Below are 26,456 nucleotides of genomic sequence, written 5' to 3'. Positions count from 1 at the left end.
AAAAGCTTATGTAGCGAATGCTTAAACTGTTGCAAATAAATTAGTAGGTGTTTAAATCGCTGCAGCAGGTCATAAAATGTATTGGGAAAGTCTGATTTATTAATAATGATGTTGTAAAATGATCTTATGTAAAGTTATTGAAATAATACACATATAACCACATCAAACTAATTATTTATCATAACCTACCTAATTAGGAAAAAATCGTAGATATAATTAATGGCATGTTTGAGATTATTTATTGTTATTGTTTTGTTTTTAAATTTATCCTTTTTTTTTTAATAAAGAAAACCCAAAGGTGTGCTTACTCATTAATTCAAAAATAGATTATAAGTTCTTAAAGGGACCGATAACTCCCTATGCTCTGTGAGCTATAATCAAAAGAAATTAAAAATACATACTCTTTTGGAAAATATCATATTCTATCCAGAGTTGAGCCTTGATAATTCTTGAGCGGTGTATGATGTATTTGAAATGTTAATACTTACAGAAAAAATAATATATAATACATATGTTAGGGGAAATAAAAATTAAATCAATAATATTTATTATCATTAAAATCACTAGCTAGGGATCCTGAATTGCAATAATAATCCCATAGATAATGGTTGTTTTATAAGGCATTACACAATGTATTTAAAGTTCGTGAGGGTGGTTAAACCCTAAAGAATTAGTCCCGAGGTTAATCAAGAAGATGGGTGAATTTGTAGTTTAAAAAATTTCTTAATCAAACAATAATTTTAAAACCTCTTGATGCGAAACTATAACTAATTTTACAATAATAAAAAAATATGATATTTCGACCATAGATGAAATCACAAAAAGTGCGGAAAGTAAAATGTGGTAAAAGTAATAAGAAAGAACACATTAAAAATTAAAGTGGTTTGATAAGCTTGACCTATGTCCACTCTTTGGAGACTCCCTCTTCAAGTATTGCACTAAACAAAAGTGACTTCCTTTTTCTCTCACAGCAAGGCGGAGAAGCCTGTACAAACGTTGTTTCACCTCTCCAGTGCGGCAGAGAGCAATGAATCTTTTAAAGGCAGAGAACCTTAACTCTATTTTCATTCTTCTGGTGATGGTCAGAGAATCACAAATCTTGTTTCATGCACCCTCCAAGTGATGGTCAGAGAGCCACGATCTTTGATGAAGAACTTCACTGGAGCCATAGAGATTCTAGGCAAACGCTTGTAGGTACTAGGCAAGATTCTTGCTTGGAGAAATCTTGTGAATTCCCTCACAACTTCTCCCTTAAAAAATCTCCCTCTCTTCTCTCATCAAGCTCTCCTTCTCTCCCTCCAGCTCCCTCTCAAGAAGACTAAAAAGCCAAAGATTTCTAACAAGAGTGTTAGAGATCCTTAAATAGAGGGCTATAAAAAATCTTAATTTTCAAGTACATACGTCTTCTGTTCATACAATATGATAAACGTATTGTAAGGTATGATCAATTCAATTTAGAATCGCCCAACAAGATCGTTCAGACAAACTATTCAAATTTTACAATATATCATATAGGACGATCCGAAATTGTACGGTACGATATGCATAAAATCCTTATGTTCGTTTGGGACGATCTTTGGGAAGGCCAACTTCGTATACGGGTGATCGTCCAACACTATGGTATGATCAGTGCAAAAATCATGAATTTTGTTTGGTACGCTCCGAGGGATGACCAATTTCATACACGGGTAATCATATAGTACGAACTAGTTCATAATGTACGATCAATTACAATAATTGTCCATGATTTAATTGCCTGATACCGCAGGATTAATTAAGAAAAATATTAATTATGGTGCACACTACAATCAATATCATACTGTACGATCCGTACAGAAATAGTATCTTCCTTCACGTTGGAAGCTGGGGTTTTGCAGAGCACAACAAATCGTACGATACGAGATTAAAGTGTACAGTATGTACGATACGAGATTAAAGTTTATTATCGTACAGTACGAAGAAAAATTGTACAATACAAATTACTCAAAAAACAAACTCTCTCAAAAAGACATTTTTATCTCCCGTTGTGTGTGCAAGCTAGGTTGCTTAGCAAAATATCCACCCAAATACATGATATGACTCGAGAAAAGAAAAAAATCTAGAATAAATTGAAAATAACAGACCTGGTCTTAAGCGTATTAGAATTACAAGTAATAAGCTTATTGAAAATAATGTTAGTACATAGAGAACAAAACACAATATCACAGAAACAGTAGAAAGAAACATTAGACACAATAATATTTATTATCATCAAAACACAAACATAGTGCTTTAGATCAGATCTGCAACATGCATGACTTTGAACTATTATTAAAAATAACCTATTTGAGCTCTAGATGTTAAAGTATTTGTTAAAGATTTAAGAAGCAACATATTTGGGTTCTAGATGTTATAGTATTTACTAACACCAAAGTATATCAATAACTATTTCAAAACTTGCCTTTTTGGATAAATTTTTTCTTTTTAAACAAAAAATTATTTTGGATATTATTTTTATAGAAATTATTTATGTCATGCAAAATTAACTCAAAACTTTAACTTTCAATTTTTCATAGATAAGCATTCAACTATTAGCATGAAATAAAAATGGCAATAAAGTAAATGTAAAAAAAAAAGTGTTCATACTATTTATAGTAGTTCAATCAGTTAACACATTCCCTCCACAAGTCATCTTCTTAGGAATTCCACCAACTCTTTACTTTTGCTCCTAGAAAGGAGAAGAAGCATATCTTCTTTCTAGGGTATTGTAGAAGCTCTACAACATTTTATTCTAAAAAAGAAACTTCTTCCTAGCTTTTTGCTAGAGCCACGACATCCTCTTAACCTTGCACAAGGATATTGAGATCAATTGACTACATCCCGTAGCTTAATCATATGTTATGTTTTATAGGATAAGTATACACGACTTTGAAGGAAGAGAGTTAGGTTGAAACTAGTGAGGGATCATCTAGGGGTTAAATGGATATTTTTGACTACTGCACTTGGTCGTAGGTGGTAGATGGAATTTAGAATGGACAAGTTTGTGGATTTGGCTCGCAGGCCTACGTATATGAGGGAAAGTTCTCTTGTGCCTTCACCTAGTTGCAAATAACTAGGAGAGTTTGTATAACCAATAGGTGGCTAACCTGACAGCAGAGTTGAAACATGTCTGAAAATCACAAGTGGACATGCACATGCAGATTCTGGATGAGCTTCAGATATTTAGAGAGTATGTTAGTGAAAATCGACCTGCACCTGCACCTTCTACTTAAAATATCAGGTTTTTGATGCATTTTATTTTTTCTGATGCATAAGAAATATGTTTATTGTAGTAGTATTGTATTATTGTAGAATAATTGGATTATGATTGCTTATTTTAGTAGTTGGTTGGATTCTGATTGTAGAACAATTTGTGCAATATATTTATTTTAGTAGTGGTGTTAGTAGCATGGTTTAAAATTGCGCAATATTAGGCTCGCCTTGAGGCCCGCCTTTGCGCAATTCCAGTAAAAAATGCCTCGATGCTTACGCATTGAGTTTTTTTTATGAGGCTTGCGCCTCAACTTGGTTGAGGCCCGCCTTGCCTCACTAGCATGAGGCTTACGCCTCACGCTATATATATTAAAACTTAAATAAATCTTGAAGTAAATGCCCGACATTGGACTGTATAGGAGAGGAGGAAGGGGAGAGAGTAGTTCATCATAATGATGATTCAAATGAAGAACCCCTTAGTGATGACAGTGTTGATGACTTATGAGTTCTTATGTGATATGTCATTGCTATTTGTTTTTGGAAATTGGAATTATATGTTAATGAAAAGAATACTGGGATTTGGGAAAGATAGAATTTTGAGTTGAACTATATTTCATGTTGTCTTATTATTGAGATATTTTGATTTCACTTCATATCTTATGCTTTTTTATATTTTATATTATTCACTCATTAGTATATAAAATTTTTATCATTTTATGTTTATGCAATCTTTTGATTTTGAGGCTTACGCCTCGCCTCACGAATGAAAAACGCCTCAATACCCGAATATGCAATTTTAAACATTGGTTAGTAGTGTTTGCTGAAATATTAATATTATTAACTACTAAGTTAAAACTACTTTAATTGTGATCAGTTAAAAATCGAATAATTTATAAAAGGTGTTGCTTTTTTATTTATGCTACAGGTTTCTAATGGATTTATGGTGGAAATTCCGATGCAAACTTTAATACGACACATTTTTTTATTGTTAATTGCGGTGGATATAGCCACTGTAACGCCGCCTCAAATTGCGGCGGTATTCTCGCCTCAAATCTGCCGTTATTTGTGACGGAATTTGCAGCGGCCTGATAAAATGAACATATCATTTTTTGGATTTTAAATCCGTTGTAAATCCGCTGCAAAATATTTGTGACGGATTATGTCCGACGTAAATATATTTCCGATGCGACTTTTAGCATATGAATATATTCCGCCACAAAGCATATTTAGTAGCAGATTTTCTTGTGTTGCGGCAGATTTGTTCGCTGGAAAATGCTTACTTCTTTCCTGTAGTGATCGGTGGAGGGACACTTATTGTTGTGTTATCTCGGTTGGATGGTGTGTTTGGTAATGTTGATGGGCGGTGGGATGGATATAATCTCATAACACTATTAAGTGTGCCATCTTCAAGATATGACACATTATCTTAGGGAAGGGCATAGTGTTGACAATTTGTTGGGATGATAGACTCGTTTTATTAATAATGGTAAATTTTCAGCGATGGTGGGCCAACGGTTGCAGAGTTAGACTGATGGTTCCATAGTTAAACAAATTATTGAGTTCTGGTCATTGGCTTGGTGGTCATTAATCTAGGCCTTGAAGGGGAATTGGTGGGGAGTATTAGGTATCTATTAGGATTAGTATTTCTAACCACCTAGTCGGGGATTAGTATTTCTAACCACAGGCGGTTAGAAAACTCGCCTCCAAGATTATGAAAGGGTTTACTTATAAGAAGACCATTTGGTTTATTAAGAAATGTTGCTGGATCTTTTCTGGCTTGCCATGGATGCAACACTTAAAAGAATGGTTGTTGGGTGGATATCCCAATAATGACAAATGGATTGGCGAGAGAACACTATTGGGAAAAGTTGGAAGTTGTTTCAAAAACAAAATCTTTTATTGATGTGTAATTTTAAGGAAACATTTGTGGCCTCTGATTAGTAAGAAAGATTAGGCACCTAGATGGTGGTGCCTATGACTTTTGGAATCAATAGCATGATGTGATAAGAGGTTGTTAGGAAGAAATACGCTGACCGCCGATGTTCAACGCCTCTCCATCGATCTACGCCGTGAGTTCAATCTCAACCGGGTAAGGGCAGCGCCCCATCATCGATGCCGAATACTGCCTCTGGTAGACCTTCCAGCAGCACGGCGCGGTGTGGACTTAACTCGGCGACGGCGACAACCATCCCCAATGGCACATGACTTTTCAGACTCTGAGGATGACCAACAATGGCAGGGAGGAGTCGATCTAGACAACTCCGAAGACGAGGAATACAGCGATGACAATGCGGATGCATACAGGAGGATTCCTCGACCACGTCCTTATTACCGGAACAATGCCGAGTTTAAGGTTAAGGTAGATATACCTTATTTCGACGGACATTTCCACATCAAAGATTACCTGGATTGGGAGAAAGCCGTCGAGAACTTTTTTGAATATATGGAGATCGATCCCTCCAAGCACATCAAGTATGTCGCCTGCCGTCTTCGAAGCGGTCCAAGCGCTTGGTGGACGCAGCTGCTTCAGATGCGGCAACGTGAAGGAAAGGCCTCAGTACGAAGTTGGGCAAGAATGAAACAGTTGCTGCATTCACAATTTCTGCCCACAGATTATGAGCAAATCCTGTACATGAATTACCAGCATTGCAAACAAGGAGCCCGATCTGTCAATGAGTATACGGAAGAATTTCATCGGCTCAGCGCGAGAAATAACTTGAACAAATCCATGAATCAGCTGGTCGCGCGTTATGTGGGGGGGGGCTCCGGGAGAGCATACAAGACAAACTGCAGCTGAATTCTATTTGGTCCCTAGCTCAGGCCGTTAATTTCGCACTGCGTGTGGAGATGCATCAGAACCGATCTAAGTTCAATTATCCCCGGCGTCCTGCGCAAGAGCACCAAGGGTAACCCATGAGGGGCGGTTCCTCCTAAGCAAAGGTACCTCCTACTACGACGCCAGCACCTCCCACACCCTCAACATCCAAACCTTCAGGACAAACTCTAGAAAACAGAGCTCCTTCTAAATTCAAATCACAGAACCAGAACAACCCGTACACCCGACCAGCGCCAGTCAAGTGTTTCCGTTGTTTTCAACCCGGACACAAGTCTAATGAGTGTCCTCAGCGCCAGCAGCTATAATTAATAAGGAACGACGAGGGAGATTCGATACCGTGCCTAGACGAAGAAGACGAACTAGAAGTTGAAGAGGTCGAAGCAGATGAAGGAGAAGCCGTAATTTGTATGATTGAGAAGCTGTTGGTAGCTCCTCGCACTCACAATGAGTCTCAGAGGCACGCCATATTTAAAACAAGATGTACCATCAAAGGGAAAGTCTGCGATCTCTTGATCGATAGTGGGTGTACAGAAAATATAATAGCACGGTCAGTAGTATCCGCTCTTGATCTTAAGACCACAAAGAATTCCCAACCTTACAAAATCAGCTGGGTGAAGAAGGGCATTGACATTCCGGTAACAGAGATGTGCCAGGTATCCTTTTCCATTGGAAAACACTATGTGTGTGATGTTGTTTGTGACATTTTAGACATGGACATGTGCCATCTGATCTTAGGCTGCGACCCTGGCAATTTGATGCCGGAGTACAGTATGACGGGCGAGCTAATGTGTATTAATTGGAGTGGAAAGGCAAACGCCTGAGATTGTTACCTGGATCACGTGTCAACAACCCCGAATCAGCAAGCTCGTCTCAGTTAGCAACGGTGCCCGACGTTGCTGCTTAGTGGGAAGGATCAGGAACTCATTTGGGCCTTAGTCGTGACAGATGCAACTGTTGCTTCACACGAGAATATACCTCAGGCAATTCGCCGCTTGTTGGAAGAATTTAGTTCGTTATGCCCCCAGGACCTGCCAGCTACACTTCCACCTGTCCGACATATTCAACATCAGATCGACCTGCTGCCCAATGCGACATTGCCGAACTTGCCTCACTACCGCCTCAATCCTAAAGAACAGCAGATTTTGCAATCAATCATTGAGGATTTGTTAGAAAAACAGCTGATTCAAACGAGCATTAGCCCCTGTGCAGTGCCGGCATTATTGGTACCAAAGAAAAACATTGAATGGAGGCTTTGTGTTGACAGTCGTGCCATAAACAAGATCACAATCAAGTATCATTTTCCCGTCCCTCGGATTGATGAACTCATTGATGATCTTGTAAATGCTTCGGTGTTCTCGAAGTTGGACCTCCGTAGCGGATACCACCAAATTCGCATCCGGCCTGGGGATGAGTGGAAGACTGCGTTTAAGACTCCCTTCGGATTATACGAATGGAGGGTGATGCCATTCCGCCTATGCAACGCTCCTTCCACTTTCATGAGCTTAATGCAAGACATTTTACAGCCATTTTGGGCAAATTCTGTATCTCATACTTTGATGACATCTTGGTGTACAGCACCTCATTATCGCACCATCGGATTCACCTTAAGGAAGTTTTTGAACTTTTACAGAAACATAAACTCTTTTTGAATTACTCTAAGTGCCAATTTGCGGCTCCTCAAGTGTAATTTCTGGGCTTCGTTGTATCTGCGGAAGGATTACAGATGAATCCCGACAAATTGAAGGCTATTGTGGAATGGCCCGTACCTACTTCCGTCTCCGACATCCGCAGCTTCATTGGCTTAGCCAATTTCTACCGAAAATTCATCAAAGGCTTTAGCGTGATCATGAGCCCTCTCACCGATTGTTTGAAAGCTAAATCATTTCACTGGGGTGACCGTCAGAATCAAAGTTTCAATACTATTAAAACTGCATTAACTACAGCCCCCGTTTTAGCTATTCCAAATTTTGATAAATTGTTCACAGTGGAGACGGACACCTCCTCGCAAGGTATCGGTGCAGTACTCTCACAAGAAGGACGACCAGTGGCCTACTTCAGCGAAAAACTCTGCCCTTCTCGCCAACGTTGGTCCGCCTATGAATAAGAGCTCTATTTGGTTATTCGCGCATTAAAACAATGGGAGCCATATCTTTTGCATCAGGAGTTTATCATCTGCACCGACAATCATGCTCTTCAATTCATCAACAGTCAAAAGCATGTAAACTGAATGCACGCTCGTTGGGTATCCTATTTACAGAAATTCTCGTTTTCTCTGAAGCATCAGGCGGGCAAACACAATACTGTGGCTGACGCTCTTAGTCGACGGCAACTCCTTATCACTCAGTTACAAACAGATTTTGCAGGTTTGGCTTGCATTAAAGAACTTTATGATAATGATCCTGACTTTGCAGGTATCTGGAAACAATGTCAACCCCCAGGCACCGTCACGAGATTCCAAATCAGGCTTGGCTATCTGTTTCACAATAGCCTATTATGCATCCCTGTTTCGTCATGGAGACAGCACATCATCCAGGAGACGCATTCGGGGGGCCTCGCAGCTCATGTCGGTCGAGATAAAACTCTCGTATCCGTCAAATCTCGGTTCTATTGGCCTCGTCTACGGCGAGACGTTTACCGCTTCGTCAATCGATGTATTGTGTGCCAAAGCTACAAGAGTGGCTCTCAAAACACAGGATTATATCTATCTCTGCCAGTGCCGGACTCAATCTGGGAAGATTTGAGTTTGGATTTCGTGTTGGGACTACCTCGTACACAGCGGGGCAGTGACTCAATCATGGTCGTCATAGATCGTTTTTCAAAAAATGGGGCATTTTATCTCCTGCAAGAAGACAGTCAACGCCCTGCACGTAGCAAATCTCTTCTTTCATCAAATTGTTCGGCTTCATGGCGTACCCCGGAGCCTCATATTGGATAGGGACGTCAAGTTTATCAGCCACTTCTGGCGTGAATTATGGAAGAGAATCGGGACCAAACTTTGCCTAAGCTCCGCATATCACCCCCAATCTGACGGGCAAACAGAAGTTGTTAATCGCACATTGGGGAACATGTTACGATGTCTTGTTCAGGAACATCCACACCAATGGGAAGAAATGCTCAGCTCTGCGGAGTTTGCGTACAATGCCATGGTGAACAGGTCGACTGGTAAGTCCCCTTTTAGCATTGTTTATACCAAAGTACCTAATTTAGCACTAGATGTAGCGGTACTTCCCAAAATTCAATCGGATGCTTCTTCCAAATTCACCACCAACTATTCACAAATGCTGGAGGATGTTCGCAAGCAGCTTATAAAATCCAACCAGTATATAAGGCGGCGGCTGATACACATCGCAGACAGAAGATCTTTAATGTTGGGGATCTCGTCCTTATTCGTATGCGTCGAGAACGCTTTCCACCTGGGACTTACTCTAAACTACACCGCCGTAAGATCGGGCCTGCACCTATCGATGCTAAAATCAACGATAATGCTTATACAGTTGAACTACCCGTAGACATTCACACCTCACCGACCTTCAACGTCTCGGATATTTGGCCCTACCATTCGCCGGATGACGCTCCCATTGTTATCAGCTCGTCGGAGTCAAGCTCTTCGTCAGCTGGGGAAGACTGATGCAGCCGCTTATCACTGTCCACGTGCCCTGAATTCGGTTATGCCTTTTTACCTCCACTACTATAAACCTTTTTTCTGTTATTAGTATATCAGTGCACTTTTTGTTTGTTAGAGTATTATTAGGAAGTAAATAACACGTGGACATAGGTATATAAATACTGCCCAAATGTAAGAAGAAAGGAGCTTTTTACACATTACCAAAAGGAAAATACAGGTATCTGTTTGGGGAGAATTTTCCCTGTTCTTTGTTTTTCTCTGTGCTCTCTTTGGTTTCAGGTCTTCGTCGGAGCTCAACGCTGCTGTAAGGTCCAAGGGGTGTCATCAGATAAGAGGTTGTTAGGAAGAAATCTTTATTGCATACCACTGCCTCTTCAAACTCCGTAGGAGTAGAGTTAACTAAGAACAAATACATCGGTTGATCAGCCAACCAAAATCAAATTGTCTAATGATCAGTCAAATAACAGTCACACCAACACGAGAGCATTCAAAGAGGGAGAGTTCAAATAGTTTGAAGATCAAGAGACCTATATTGTTGCATGAGAGAACAACACACATGTTCCTCATTGCCTGCATAAAGAAAATGATAAGACTACTTTCTTCATCTCTTTTTCTTCTATTGTATAGATAAGAAGAGCTGATGGAGAGAATAAAGCTAGAAATTGCACAAGGTCTGAGAGAAGGATGTTAGATATGGAAGATGATGTCCTTAAAGTTAATGAAAGAGATGTTGCAAAAAGAAATAATCAATGGTTAGGTAGATAATGTCATCCTTACTACAAAGGGCTTCCTTCCCTGTGCACGTGTATGTGTTGCACCACACCCAATTGTTACCCATAATTTAAATGTTAGTAGTAATTATTTCCTGTGAAATCATAAGAATCTTTTATAAGTAGTATAAATGATGATGATGAATGAAATAAATGATTGAGATTTATGTTCTTAAATCTAAGGAGAAAATTTTGATTTTGGTGGAATTGCAAACCAGTTTTAGTAGCAGTAGCATCAAGGCTTTGAAAATCAGACTGGTAATGAACTGGCTGAAGGAGGGGTAACAGTTCAAAGGTTTGATCGAGCATGGATTGGGGTTGAACCGGATGATGCAATAAATATTAATTTTATTTAAATTTAATATCATTAATATAATAATGATGCAATCAATTGAAATATATGACAAAATAAACAATTGTGAAATGTATAAAATAGTGCATCACATATCATTTTTAAAAATTAAAGACAAAGTAATGAGTAACATATCTCTTTATAATTTATCCTTGAAATTTTCTTTAAATTCTTCATTTTCTTGTATATAGTAGATGTAGTTCTAAAAATGAAATGAAAAGAAAAGAAAACTAACATCCAATAAGAGATATACAAATAACATAATGAAAAATATAATTAAACAAAAATGCATGTACACCATAATATTTGTAGTGATAATAAAATGACACATTCATGTTGTGAATAAAAGTTCTTTAAACAAACAAAAGTCTACATTTAGTCATTGAATTCAATTTTCACATTAAAAAACTCAAAAAGTTGAGTGAATTTAACAAACATCTCCTAGATTTGTATCATCGAGTAATGCATCCCCAAATCCTTCTCCGTCGAAAACTTTCATATTGAATGCATCAACATCCTCACATCCAACCACTTCATCCTCATCACATACATATTTCAAGTGATATTTAAGAGCAAACCATGAATGCAAAATAATATGTATTTTTTTTGGATATCACCTAATTAAGTTATATTCAACTCTAAATTTACTTATTTACCTTGAGATCGTCTCGTAGAAGCTATATTTGATTCTTCAGTTGAAGGAACGACATCATCTTTATAAATTTTTATCTACAAGTCCTCCAAATTAAGTTTTAGAGTCGACTGTTCATCAAATACCCAGAAGTCTACCATTTCAATGCTTGTAAAATTTAAAGGATCATAATTCCATTTTTTAAGCTGCAACCTACAAAGTTAAAAAGAAACTTGATAGTTGATAAATATTATGTACACACTTGTAAACAAGCCCACAATGAAGTTAACTAAACTATTTCTTTCCATTAGCTATGCTGGACTCACTAAAATGATTCCAAGCAATATCTAATTTCTCTCGCATGCTATGCGCAAAAGATACAAATGGACTATTTAAAGGATCCATTCTAAATCACTAAAATAAAAGCAAATGGAGTGCAACCTGGAATGAGTAATGCATCCCCAAATCCTTCTCCGTCGAAAACTTTCATATTGAATGCATCAACATCCTCACATCCAACAACTTCGTCCTCATCACATACATATTTCAAGTGATATTTATGAGCAAACCATGAATGCAAAATAATATGTATTTTTTTTTGGATTTCACCTAATTAAGTTATATTCAACTCTAAATTTACCTTGAGATGGTCTAGTAGAAGCTATATTTGATTCTTCAGTTGAAGGAACGGTATCATCTTTATAAATTTTTATCTCCAAGTCCTCCAAATTAAGTTCTAGAGTCGACTCTTCATCAAATACCCAGAAGTCTACCATTTCAATGCTTGTAAAATTTAAAGGATCATAATTTCATTTTTTAAGCTGCAGCCTACAAAGTTAAAAAGAAACTTGATAGTTGATAAATATTATGTCCACACTTGTAAACAATCCCACAATGAAGTTAACTAAACTATTTCTTTCCATTAGCTATGCTGGACTCACTAAAATGATTCCAAATAATATCTAATTTCTCTCACATGCTATGAGTAGAAGATACAAATGGACTATTTAAAGGATCCATTCTAAATCACTAAATAAAAGCAAATGGAGTGCAACCTGGAATGCTTATAAGGAACCAAAAAAAAGTTTCATGAAGTAAACATTTAGTGCCTCGTTTGCTGGTGCCATCTGGAACGCTCCTGTGTTGTTTGTTGTAGTTTTACCACTTGATCATAGAAGATCTTGACTGAGGAGTTTGTGGAGCATGGGATTGCAATGAGCTCTCTCCCATCTCCAGTTGTTATCTCGAGCTATAAGTTTGAATTTTTTTTTTGTGAGTGCAACCTTAGGATGTTGTACTTGTTCTGACTAATCTTTCATAACCGTTTCTTCTAAAAAAGTTGATAAATTCATGAAAGGTTACTTGGGCTTGTAGTTATTATTCCCCATAAGAGATTCATAATGGAATTTGGAATTACTTTTTCAATGTATATAGATAATCCATTTTGAATGGAAAAAAATTGAACTGTCCTATGTTTAGCCACTCAAATTATCGGCAGGCATTAATTTTTTTTGAAAAAAAAATACTGTCAAGCCTTGACTATTGATGTCACACAAGATGATAACTTTATGATTATCTCATCCGAGAATCTTTTCCATTGGATGCTAGTACCAAACTTAATTAAAAATTAACAAAATTAGCATACCACGGAATACTTTAATGGTTAAATTGAAGTATTTGATCATGAATTAATTATTCATGAATTTTTTGAGGATTTTTATTTATTTCTTCATTTTATGATCTAGACAAATGATCTACCACTGGATTTTAAATTCCTCTCGTAGTATGAATTTCTAAATCAAATTATTGCTGTAGTATCCCCCTAATCAGTCAAGGTTTTGTGTCTTTTTAAGCTACATTATATTTTTGATTTTCACATGGTCAGAATAAACAATAACTTTTGTACATATCAAATAAGCTCATAATTTCTCAAATATCATTTTAAGTCATTACTAGTAGTTCGCTTTAAGTCATTGCATAATTTGATTGTGATTCATTCAAAGTTATGCTAGCATTGTATATATATATTTTCTTTTTAAAGAGTGAAGGGTCTGTTCTTTATCTATACTAGCATTGTATATAGATTAAATATTTTTCCATAATAAGACTCCTATTATAAAATGACTTGCATCAGACTTGAGTTCAATAGGTAAACTCCAATTGAATGCAACAGTAATAGGATGGTAATAAGTTTATTTTTTATAAGTGATGCATGACTACGTATGAATGCAACCAATTAATTAGGAAGTTGCACAACTATGATTAGAATAATAGTGAAATAACCATTAGCATTTTAAAACAATGAATAAAACAAGAAAGGGGTCACACCCGCTTAGGCTAAATCACATATACAGAGAGTTGGAAAACTTTCAAAATAAATTAGTAAATCACTTTATGTCGAGTAGTAGTATCAATACAATCTCTAATATAACAATGAAAATTAATAAGCATAAAGATGCACTCAAACCCTACGTTTACTAAGCTTAGCATTCTTCGTGACTACAATCAAATGCAAGATAGAGTTAGATTCAAGAACGGTATTGAAAGGGGAGAAGAGAACCTCTCGTCAAGGAGCAGTGGAGATCCTCCACTTAATGCCTTTGAAATGCTTTTTGATTGCTTCCACTAGGATGTTCAGAATGCGCTCTAGGTAGTCTTCGACGGTGTGATCGATCCTTGTATTAACGTCGAAGAAGGTTGATTGAAGAATATCAGTGAAGCTGTCCTTGCCCTAGGTTAAGCCGTATTCAGTTTCTGGATCCGCCATTCATGGGAGCTAGGGAACAAATCTCCTCTTGTCTTGCTAGTGTTCTTGAATGTTGCCGAAGAGAAAGAAGTTTCTCTTGCAAGTGGAGAGGGAAGAGAGCCAAGGCAAAAATCTGAAATAAGTTTCAGATTTTGTAAAGGTGGAGAGTTGATGAGGGAGAGAGGAGATTGGGGAGAGAGGGGTTCGGGTAGGGAGAGGGGGGGCCAGCGGCACTAAGGGGGAGGGATTTCTTTCTCTTGAATCAAGATTTGGAAGATAATTATGAGATGGAGGTTTGAAAATTTCGTCCAAGGGGGGAAGGAATTATGGGTTTGGAATTATTTCCTAATTGGGGAGTTGGGATTAGGAAATAATTTGAAAGGGATTTAATGAGGGAGGGCTATGGGGCCGGCGACATGCATGGGCAAGGGGGGGAATTTAATGAGAGAAATTAAGGTTTCTTAATTTAGGTTTTGGATTTAGGAAAGATTTATTTTAAATCCAATTGAATTTGAATTTCAAATTAGATCCAAAATAAATACTTTCCTAAAATAGATGAATTATATTAAGAAAGATTTTGAATTCAAAATTCAAGGAATTGAAATTCAAAATCATCATAAATTAACTCACAACCCAATTAGGAAACTCAAGAGTAAAAGGAGCATGGGTGAGGCCAGCGGCTAGGGCCTATGGCCGGCGGTATGGAAGGGAAAATTGCAGGTAGGGGGGCCGGCGGCTTATGGGAGGGGAAAATTCGTGGAGTTAGGTTATGAGGAGGTGATGATTTGGAGGAGGAAGAGGTTGGATGCAAGGTTGATTGATAGTGGAGGTGGAAGGAAAACGACAAAGGATAAATACGAAAACCACAAACTCGGCCGGCTCCAAGGTTGGTGGGTGATCCACTCTCCCTCTCCTAGGGATCTCTCCAAAGTTCTCTCCAAGAACTCTCAAATGCTCTCAAACTCAAGAGTGGGGAAAATTTCTCATAATCATTCATTAACTCAGAAAATAGAACAATGGGCTATAAATAACATAATACAAGAGACTCAAGAAATAAAATATTAAAATGCCCTCGGGGCTTACATACGACACTCCTTCACTAGAAGGGTACAACGGGAAATAAAGGACATAAAATAAAAACAAACAAACTACATGACATAGAATAAAACAATACATAATCATAAATACAATGAATCGATCGTGGCTGTAGATCGGCGAACACGTCTCTGGCAAACCTTCCATGATCTGATGTCCCCATCAATAACATAAATTTTTTAGTAAAGACATATTTTTCCAAAAAATTGCAAAGTGATTTTGTTATGTGTATGAAGAGATTTATAAATATTTTATAAAATCTAATATCTCCTACAAAAATATTCTTAATTAGGTAGTAGAAGTTTTTTCAATAGGTAAACTCCAATTCTTTAGTGCATAAGAGAGGCTAGAAATGGCTATTCACATGAAAATGGCGGAGGAAGGGGTATGGGATGGAATAGGGCCCTTTCCAATGAAATTTTCCACTGGAAATTCCTCGTATTCAAGTAAACCGGTGGAATTTCAGGCAGGAAATTCTAATAGAGTTTCCGGTGAAAAAATCTAGGCCAAAAATTTTGTCGGAAATTGCCCGTTTAGTTCTGACAAATTTTTCGTCAGTTATTGCGTCAGAACTCAATCGTCCGGAAATTCCAAATTTTCCAGTAGCAGTGCTTCCACTCTCATTTTATCTAATTCTTTAGATATTGTAATCAACTGTAAAGTAAATATAGACCAAACATCTATTTCAAGTAAACTTGTTAATTTTTTTTGGATTCATTTTCTCATTATCTAGCCATTGAAATTTATTTCAATGGTCATTCATGGAACACATAAGCCTTTTCAAATGATCTATAAATTAATGACCCTTTTGCTGCAATATCTATTATATGTCTTAATTAACCAAAAGGTTGAACAATTGACCAATCGGGTAAGGTATGATGTGTGCATTTCCTAGTAAGTGTTTATATCTCTCCCTATCCTTATAAATTGATTCCTGATCCAATTGAGTGAATGGTGATGTTATTTGCTAATTTAGCAATTTTAGATGAAGGAAAATATTTTTCCAACAAACTTTATGCGAGGTTATTCCATGTGGTTATGTATCCTTGAGACATTAAATTCAACTATAGTGAAAATATAAAATAAACTAAGTCTTGTTTTAATGGTTGCGCAATCTTTAATAAATAGATTAGGATCATAAGTAGGAGAACCCTCAAATTGAGAATTTTGAACCCTAAACCCTAAATCATAGATAATTGAATTAATATTAACTATTTCAAAAAATAAAAAATATTAATGTTCGACAAAGATATTAGAGCAGCAACACACATAAATATTTAATAGTCTTTGTAATACTCCTGGTGTAGCCACTTGTGTTTTGGTTACTTACTAAACTCTATATATATTCGTGTACAACTATATTCATGACAGACAATAATAATAATCTCATTATTGTTCCTCTTCTATTCTTCTCCGTTCTTGTTCTCTGTTCGGTTACAAGATCTTGATATTCTACATGGTATCAGATTTGCCTTGAAGATCTTGGATCTCAATGGAAGCTTCAACGACATCTCTATTGCAGACGGAAGAACAAACCACGAGCTCCATCTCGGCACCTCCGGTTCTTTCCTCTTCCCTAAAGTTCGTTCTATCCAATCTCAAGAGCACAGTGCAAAATCCCCTATCCCCGGATAATTATTCACTGTGGCGATCGCAGATTTTCAAAATCTGTAGAGCAAATGGTCTCGATTCGTTTCTTGATATGCAAATTCCTATTCCTGCCAAGACTCTCATCCGATTCGATGGTATGACAATTTCTAATCCATCGTATAACCAATGGCTTCTCAATGATCAAAATCTTGCCGCTGCTATGTTCTCTACAATATCGGCGTCTATTCTTCCCTATGTTCTTAACCTGGACACGACCTCGGAAATTTGGATCACTCTTCAAACGCGGTTCCAATCGACGAACAGATCTAAAGTCATTCAACTCAAAAACAAGTTGCATCATACTTCCCTCAAAAATCTAACCATGGTTCAATACCTCAATGAGATCAAGTCTCTCGTCGATCAGATAGCTGCCGCCGACGCTCATGTTGATGAAGAAGATATCATCTTATATATTCTAAATGGTTTACCTAGCACCTATCAAGCCTTCAAAACATCTATTCGCACTATGACTCAACCGCTCAATCTTGATCAAATGTACTCTTTCCTCATCTCTGAGGAAATTCACGTTGCCTCGGATGCGGCAAGATCAGCTCCGCTCGACAACTCTAACACCGCTCTGTTCGGGAATTGCAGCCATGGTCGTCACGGAAGAGGACGTTCATATGGCTCGGCAAGTACTACCAAAGAACCATCTCCCAGGACATCTCAGCTTTGCCAAATATGTCTCAAAAGAGGTCATACGACAAACGATTGTTGGCATAGAATGAATGCTCAATATGTTCCACAATCAAGACAACCGAACAGAGCACTCGCGGCAGACCAGTCCAATGCTTCCAATGACTGTTATCTTGATTCCGGAGCATCATCTCACCTAGCGAACGCTCTGGACAACCTCTCAATCTCCACACCATACAACGACTCGGATGGAGTCACCATTGGCGACGGGAGCTCGGTTAGCATAGCAAACTCAGGGCTTGCTACCGACTCCCTCTCATAAACTATATTCATGACAGACAATAATAATAATCTCATTAATGTTCCTCTTCTATTCTTCTCTGTTCTTGTTCTCTGGTCGGTTACAAGATCTTGATATTCTATAGGGTCACTTAATTATGATCACTTAAGAATATTTGGCTCTGCTTGTTTTCACTTAACTCCGGCAATTGCTCAACACAAGCTTCAACCGAAAGCTCAGTTATGTATTTTTTTGGGTTATTTGGATACTTATAAGGGTTATAAATGTTTTGATTTACATAGTAACAAAATCACATTCTCTCGTCATGTTACATTTACTGAAAATTGTTTTCCGTTTTCCAAACTCACGTCTAACAAACCTGCTGAGCTTACACAGCTGTCGCCACTATTTCTTACGCCTACATCGGCCTCTCAGCACGCAAATAAGATCCCTCAATCCTCAACTACAACTCAAGATCGTTCTACTCCTATATCGCACACCGCTGATACTCCAACAATAAACGGTCCTGACGTTTCTCCGCATCCGCCTCCAGCATCTGTGCCATCTCAGAAGCAGCTGCCTACTCATCAGATGCTCACTCGTTACAAGACAGGATCTCTAAAACCAAACATTCGTCTCAATCTAATACACAGTCAACAATCCAACGATTGTCCATCTGATCCAACAACATATACCGAAGCCAACAGGTTTCCTGAATGGAGGCAGGCGATGGCGGCTGAGTTTTTCGCCTTACACAAACAAGGTACGTGGAGCCTTGTTAAGTTACCACCTGACACTACTGCACTTGGATGCAAGTGGACGTATCGCACAAAATTTCACTCCGATGGCTTGATAGCCAAACACAAGGCTCGTCTCGTGGCACAAGGTAACCATCAAGAGTATGGACTTGATTACACGGAGACGTTTAGTCCTGTGGCGAAGCTACCTACGATTCGAATTCTGCTTGCAATTGCATTGCATCACGACTGGCACGTCCAACAATTGGATGTTGCCAATGCGTTCCTCCACGGATCGTTAACAGAAACGGTTTACATGCGTCAACCGAAAGGTTTCTAAGATACCATCCATCCTAATCACGTCTGTCGTCTGCACAAGGCGATTTATGGTCTAAAACAGGCTCCGCGTCAATGGTATAATACTTTCACTACTTTTCTAATTTCAATCGGGTTTACACATAGTCAATCCGATCCTTCTCTGTTAGTATTCCGCAACTCTAGCATCCACATTTTCTTGCTTATTTATGTCGATGACATTCTCATTACAGGAAACAACTCAGCAAAAATTCAAGAAATCATATGTAATATGAATACTCGATTCACAATGAAACTTCTGGGTGAGGCCAGCTCGTTCTTGGGTATTCAAATCAAACAGATTACCGACAAATTTTTTCTGTCACAAAAACCATATGCAAATTCCATATTGCAGATGGCTGAGCTTCAACTATGCAACCCACTATCAAACCCAACGTGTACCAAGATTCCCACTGCTTTTCCACCGGATGCAATTCTGGAAAATCCGGCCACCTACCGCAAAATCACCGTATCTCTACAGTACTTGTGCCTCACGAGACTAGACATCTCCTACAGCGTGAATCATCTGTCTCAGCATATGCATCAGCCTATGCCTCAACACGTTTATCTCCTCAAGAGATTACTACGCTATATCAAAGGTACGATCGATTACGAATTACCAATTACGAAATCTAACTTGTGCCTCGCATCCTTTTCAGATGCGGATTGGGCAAGTGATCCAGTCTCCAGGAAATCGATGTCCGGGTTCTGTTCGTTCTTAGGTGACTCCCTTATCTCATGGACTGTCAAAAAGCAAGCAACCGTGGCACGCTCATCCACAGGTCCGAATATAGGGCCTTAGCTGCTCTCACGGCTGACATAGTTTGGTTTCGTCGTATCCTCACTGACTTCGGCATACACCAAGAAAAGCCAACTGACCTCTACTACGATAACACATCGGCAATCGCCCTGGCAAACAACCCGGTGTTCCATGCTCAAACCAAACATATTGAAATCGATCACAGGTTTGTTCGGGACCATATTCATCAACAGCACATCAGAATTCTCCCTATTGGCATGGTTGATTAGGTGGCTGAAATCTTCACCAAATCCATGTCAACGCCTCGGTTTCAATTGCTGCGCAACAAACTTACTATCACTACATAATCCTAAGTTTGTGGGGCCGTATTAGAGCAGCAACACATAAATATTTAATAGTCTTTGTAATACTCATCGTGTAGCCACTTGTGTTTCGGTTACTTACTAAACTCTATATATATCCGTGTACAAGTATATTCATGACAGACAATAATAATAATCTCATTACTGTTCCTCTTCTATTCTTCTCTGTTCTTGTTCTCTGGTCAGTTACAAGATCTTGATATTCTACAAAAGATACCAAACAATTGCTGGTTATTTTATGTTGTATGGCAAGTACAATATTAAAATAGCCAACAAATTTTGAGATCAATAAAAATCAGAGGATGATTAACATTCATACCATAATTTAAAAAAAAATACAGATTTGGCCAAATTCAATTTTATGTAAATTTATTACTAAAATATTAAAGAGGAAGAGATCAAAGAAGGGACCACGGAAGTGTAAATTCAGGCTTGATGTTGATACAAGAAGAGTTCTTTACATCGGACCCCTAGAACTTAGTAGTCCCAATTTCAACCTTGCTCAAAGAATTTACGTTCAAATCGAATGCAAGTTTTAGTGGGAAGTAAATCTTTCATTTAGTCCTAGATTGCATTTTTATGTGCCTTAACAAATCTATTTATAATCACAAGGACCCAAAGTGGGTTGCTTCATAGAATCCCAAAATTAAAAAAAAATGCAATAAATTATTGGTATTGCTTTCAGTGAATCCTCCTAAATTGTTGTATTGTCAAAGTAAAATAATATTAATTCTCCAAATCCTGCTAGTGCAAAATTGGAGATCAACAATTCACCAATCTTTTGCTACTTTATAGAATTGGAAAAACGTATCTTTTAATCTTCTGCTATAGAGCTAGACCCTAACTAAGAAAATCCTGATTATTGTTCTTTTGGCTTTTCTTTAGCTCATGTGAATTTTTTAGAAATAGTTTATCAAAATGATTGAACATGTATCACTAGTTTTGATTTATCACGTTCAATTCTTTGTGAATCAGACGTTGAGAAGTTGAGTAAGAAATATTTCTAGTTATTAATTTACTTGCAAATTACTCATCTCCCATAAAATGTAGGAATATAATCTTGAATCATAAGTTGGTTTATATTATTGTTGATTAGAATCATACCTAATTACTCAATTTTTATTGCAAGGAAAGATAACAAGAACAATTAATCTATTCATTACAAAAATGATCAGCTACTAGGTGTTGCAAGGAAAGAGAAGTAGACAACGTCGCCTTCTTAGTTCTTCATCCTGTTAGTTGGTTTTTCAAGGATGACATCTTCTTAATCTTTGCATTCAACCTTCGCCAAAATCCAGATCACTTCAACATGTTGGAGCGTTCAAACCTTATTGGAAATATTTAACTTTCACAAAGTCAACATTTCACTCATCCAGCAGTGTTTCAAATCGTGTTTTTATGTGCATCTTTTGGATCGTCTGTAGTACGTATACAATTATGTTAAAATATGTAAAAAAAGGAGGAGAAGAGTGGGGATCAAGATAACTAATCTTTTCATTTGTGCATTGTCATTCTATGTAGACATGCTTTAATACCTCTCTGGGGGTGGTACTTTTAAGGGTCGGATCCAACTATCCAAATTAAGGATAATAATATCAATCATCAAAGGACGGGCAACCTCTCTACATCCTTCGCCATCGCTTAGCAATGTTGCTTTTCTTTTCTTCTAGGAGGAAGATCCATCCTCCCTTTAACTTTTTGAAGGATTTTTAGATGAAAACTTAAAAGCCCCGAGACTTGCTTAACAATTTTTTTCTAGATTTTTTTAACCGAATTATTGAGATCTTGTTCTTTGAATGGAAAGATCAACTTTGAAATGTTTCTCCTCCATCACACACTGACTAAACTCATGTTAAAGGCTTTATGTAATAGGAAAATTAATTTTTTTTAATCTCATAGGTTTGTGAGTTTAGTAGCTCTTTTAAACTCCCTCATATTTCAATAAGAACTCATTTATTCTTCTTAAAAAATAACGAGCTGGACGAATTATTAGAAGGGTCGCGTGTTAAAAAATTCAATTATTTTTTGTTGCCCTGGCATGAAACAAACCCTTGAGAATCACTTAGAAACTTACACATCTTTGATAAATGCTCAACAGTCAGCATTGCCCCACATTCCCTGAAGCAAACCGTTAAGTCAACAATAATCATCAGCTTTGCGGAACAATTGGGTCAAGGCGACACCAAACGCCTTGAAAATCTCGAGTAGCTCAGGGAGTGGAGAGAACTTTAACCCTGCACATATCATCTTATACACTGTAATAAATCCATGGGGAGGAACAAGAGCTTGATTTTTGCTACTTCATTTATGTATTGCCTGATAATTTTAAATATTTTTAGTATCTCTTACTTTTAAACATAGAAAATATTTTCTAAGGGTTTGCAGAGTGACATATTCTATCTTGTCATTACTATGAAATTCACTTCCCATGATGTCACAGGCTTCGTTAGTTTGTTGTTACTTTCAAAGGCCTTAAAAGTTTATTTTGAAACCCTGATTTAAATTTTAATACCTTATATTGCATCCTATCCGGATAAAACATTCTCAATCACGAGCCTCCCAACCTTGATGTTTTTCATTTTGATCTTCAAATATTCGTAGCCTTTCTCCTTCAAATATATATTAAACCGTTGATTGGTGAACCGCCACTATTTTTTATTTTATTTTATTTTTTTTTTAATTTTTTATTTTTTGTTTATTTTTTTATGATTCATTGTATTTGTCGCTTTGAATGAGCTTGGAATTCCTCCAAATACCAAATTGAAGGAAGAATTTGGGTGCTCAAACAAATTTTTTTTTTATTTATATTTTTTTGCTTGCATGACTGGAGATATTACTCCATTAATTATTCAATATTTAATAGAATACTATAAGATACATAGAAAAATTTGAGTAAGTCACAGAATTTTGAACATTCTCATGAATTCTTAGGAGATACGTAGAAAATTTAAACCTCCTTAAAAATTTCATCAAAAGCAGTAATTCTAACCCGGCTTTTATGTGTGTATTCAATTCAACCAGATATTTATTTCTGTTTTTTGTTCTGCAGAAAGCACGATAATGAGCACCAGATTCCCCATCATATCAAACTCCCCTACTAGTGCTCTCTCTCTTCTGTCATCCACTGCCACTCCATGGGCGTCCGCTCCCGAGCTTTCCTCTCGATCAAGTGCTGCTCTACGAGAACTAATTGCAGAGAACCGTGCTACATCCTTTGCCAAGCAATTATTTTCTGACCGGAGTAGCTTGCCCTTCATGGCTCAACCATCTTGTGCTTCACTCTCTTATGATCCCCACCACCACCAATTTCCATTTCAAATACCAGCAGCTCCAGTGAACAATGGATCTGGTAACCATCTAACACTGGATCTGATGCAGTTACCTTCATCTTCTGTAGATCAATTCTTATCAGGAAGGAACAAGTCCAAGGATGAGGATGAGGAGTGCTGTGAAATCTGGAAATCCTTAGAGGCTCACGTCGTCTGAACAATTTCCATCTTTGGCTTCTGTTTTGGTTCTTCAACTCCAGGTGTTCTTACTTTTGCGCCATTTAATTTATTTTTATGATTTGGAGCTTCGTATATAGTTTATAATCATCGTGTACTTACATCCACCTGTTATAAATTTATTTTGTAGAGAATATTGGTTTAATTTACAGCGTTAATTTTTATTATAATTATGATTTTCGATTAGAATAACATAATTTTAAAGTGAATGGAACGAGTAAGTTGGCTATTATTAAAATATCATAAAATGAGTTTTGTATAGTGTTTTTTATTGGCAATTCAATTTGTTAAACAATAGGCAGATGTTTATCAATATAAATAAACAGATGTTATTTTCTATGCTGGGTGTAAAATTTTGCTCAAATTCATTGAACTATTGTCTGTATATATATTTTTAGGTATTTAGCAGGTAGCTGATGGGTTGTAATTGATGAAATTTGTGCATGGTGTGGTCACAAATGAGCTAGCCCAAGGATCATAAATCCAACTCAATAGAACACTTGGTGGGAAGTCCGACATTACAAGGTCAATCAAGAGTTCTCACGGATTGCACAATTTATTACTCACCATCTGCCCAATGGTGGCCACTCAATCTTACTGTCGCATGAAACAACCTGAAATTTATGAAAATGAATTTAAAATGAAAAATTGGAAAATTTGAGCTGGAGTGTTGCAGGAATGTTGCAGTGTTGTGCTTGTCGGTGCAACATCATTGAGTTATATGCAATTTTTAGAAATAATTCAACATTGAGTAGGCAAAATGTTGTTTTACATGCGGCATTGGGCCATGGGAGCGCTATGATGCTAGGCCATGGGAGCGCCGTAGTGCTAGACATTGAAAATAATTTTTAATATAATTTTTTCACTCAGCCATCACCTCCTCCCCAATATCTCTTTACTTGCAGGTAAGGAAGAAGCAGAGGAAAAAGAAGGGGGAAAGTGAGGAGAGAGGAGGGATTTTGAGCATTTGTGTTAAATAGTTCAATTTTAAGATTTATTCTAGCCGTGGTAGGTAACCTGAATCATGTTATGATTTTTAGTAATTTTGAGTTTAATGAATTTAATATTTTTCAAATCCTTAAAAATATATTTTCTCTTGATTTATCATACTTTTATCATGTAAATTTTTATATCTAATTGATATGGATTGTATCAATATTTTGACTATAATATTATTAAAATTTATCAGCTGATATTTGTGATTTTCTAAAGTGAATGAATAGCGTTTAGATTTTTGGCACTTCATAAATTTGTATGTTTCATATTCTGATATTGACTTATATTGTTCAAAGAAAATGATATGATTGATATAAAATAAATTTGTTATTTGCATGTAAGTAAGGAAGACTAACTGTTAACATTATAATTAATTTGAGTTGACTCTTAAAATATAATACTCTACAAATGAGGGTCGGTTAATGGACTTTCCTTAAAATAAAAGGTTTATGGTGTAATTCTAGATGTTAACACGTAATTGATTGATTGAATTATATTGGTGGGCAATGGGTGACAACTCTTTATAAATTATTGAAAGCCACTTGTAATGAAGTTATAATGATGATGATATAATGTTATAATGAATAATTGATAAGACTCCTAGATGATAGATAAAAGAATGAAATCACATTAAAGCTGAATGTTTCATCTTACTATTCATAATTGTATTTGCATGATATCACATGAATTGAATGATAGATATAACTGATGTAGAACTGATAAAACTAGCATTGAAACTGATATATTATGACATAGTATATGATAGATGCACTTATAGACATTGATAAACAGATTAATATAGTTCATGTATAATATACTGATAGAAAAGTACGCATGACATATCATTCATATGAACATATAATGAAATCATCTGCATGAATATAATTGATAGATAATCATATCGACGTATGTTATTGTACGACACTTCACATTATTTTATAGATTATTATTGATTTTCTTATATGTTGACAAATTTCTATTCTTCTTAATAGGTTTTTATTTTATCGATCTTATTGATTTTTTGATGTATTAATATTGATTGTTTATTTCATATTGATGACTACTAATTTTATATTAATTATGTTGAGCATGCATTTTGATTCTTGAGACCTTGCATTGAATGCAGTTATGAGTTTTGGTTGCTTTTTGTGTTGTATGCTCATTATTTAGATTTGATTGATTTCAGGTCAGGAAAATGGGTCAGGGCTATATAGAGTGAGGCTGTTAGATCTTCATGTTTTCTTTTAATTTTTATTTTTTATTTTATTCATTTGTAGTCAGGAACTTATTAAGATAGATCGATGATATAAGCGATCTTCTAGCTATTGTGAATCGGATTTTAATGAATAAATGTAGTTAAAGATTTTGATGTATATAATTAATAAATTTTCTTTCACATGATTGATTTATATATATGACTTTATAGAAGCTCTAGTAGATTAAATAAGAGATAAAAGATGAAATTTTTTCAATTTAGATCTTTGGGCATTATATTTGGTATTAAAGCAATAGTTATTGAAAGAGTTGAATTGTAACAAGAGTTATGTGATTGATGATAACTGGGGTAGAAGTGGATATTATAGATTTTATTCTTTGCATTTGATTAATTAATCACATATGTGCATGTATATTGAGTTTGATATTTTTTATTAAGAAGTTAATTATATCAGTAGATAGATATACCCTATTGATTAATATATACATAATGGATAGAGTATAACAACAATTCAAGTGAGTTATGATAGCTTGATGCAGCTCGCTAGTATACACTACAGGAAAAACAGCCAAATCCGGCGGTTATTTCCGGCGGTTTGGGTAATAATACCGGCGGTTTATAGTATTACCGGCGGCCTAGCGTCGGTCCTTACGCCGCCGGAAAAAATCGCGTA

The 26,456-nt window shown here is 36.6% G+C and overlaps 1 protein-coding gene across 1 annotated transcript in view; it reads left to right on the top strand.

Moving 5' to 3' along the window:
- Nucleotides 1–23,685, top strand: part of LOC110091787 (squamosa promoter-binding-like protein 7) — a 29,057-nt gene extending 5,372 nt beyond the window's left edge. Inside the window, exon 3 of the mRNA XM_020816036.2 lies at nt 23,115–23,685. Within this exon, the coding sequence (XP_020671695.1) occupies nt 23,115–23,551 (437 nt within the window). The 3' untranslated portion in view covers nt 23,552–23,685. The remainder of the gene's footprint in view (nt 1–23,114) is intronic.
- The last annotated feature ends 2,771 nt before the right edge of the window (nt 23,686–26,456 follow it).

Source organism: Dendrobium catenatum, unplaced genomic scaffold, assembly GCF_001605985.2.
Source record: "Dendrobium catenatum unplaced genomic scaffold, ASM160598v2 fragScaff_scaffold_621, whole genome shotgun sequence".
Classification (NCBI taxonomy): domain Eukaryota; kingdom Viridiplantae; phylum Streptophyta; class Magnoliopsida; order Asparagales; family Orchidaceae; genus Dendrobium; species Dendrobium catenatum.
The sequence above is the reverse complement of the archived record's forward strand: the minus strand, read 5'-3'. Positions and strand labels throughout refer to the sequence as shown.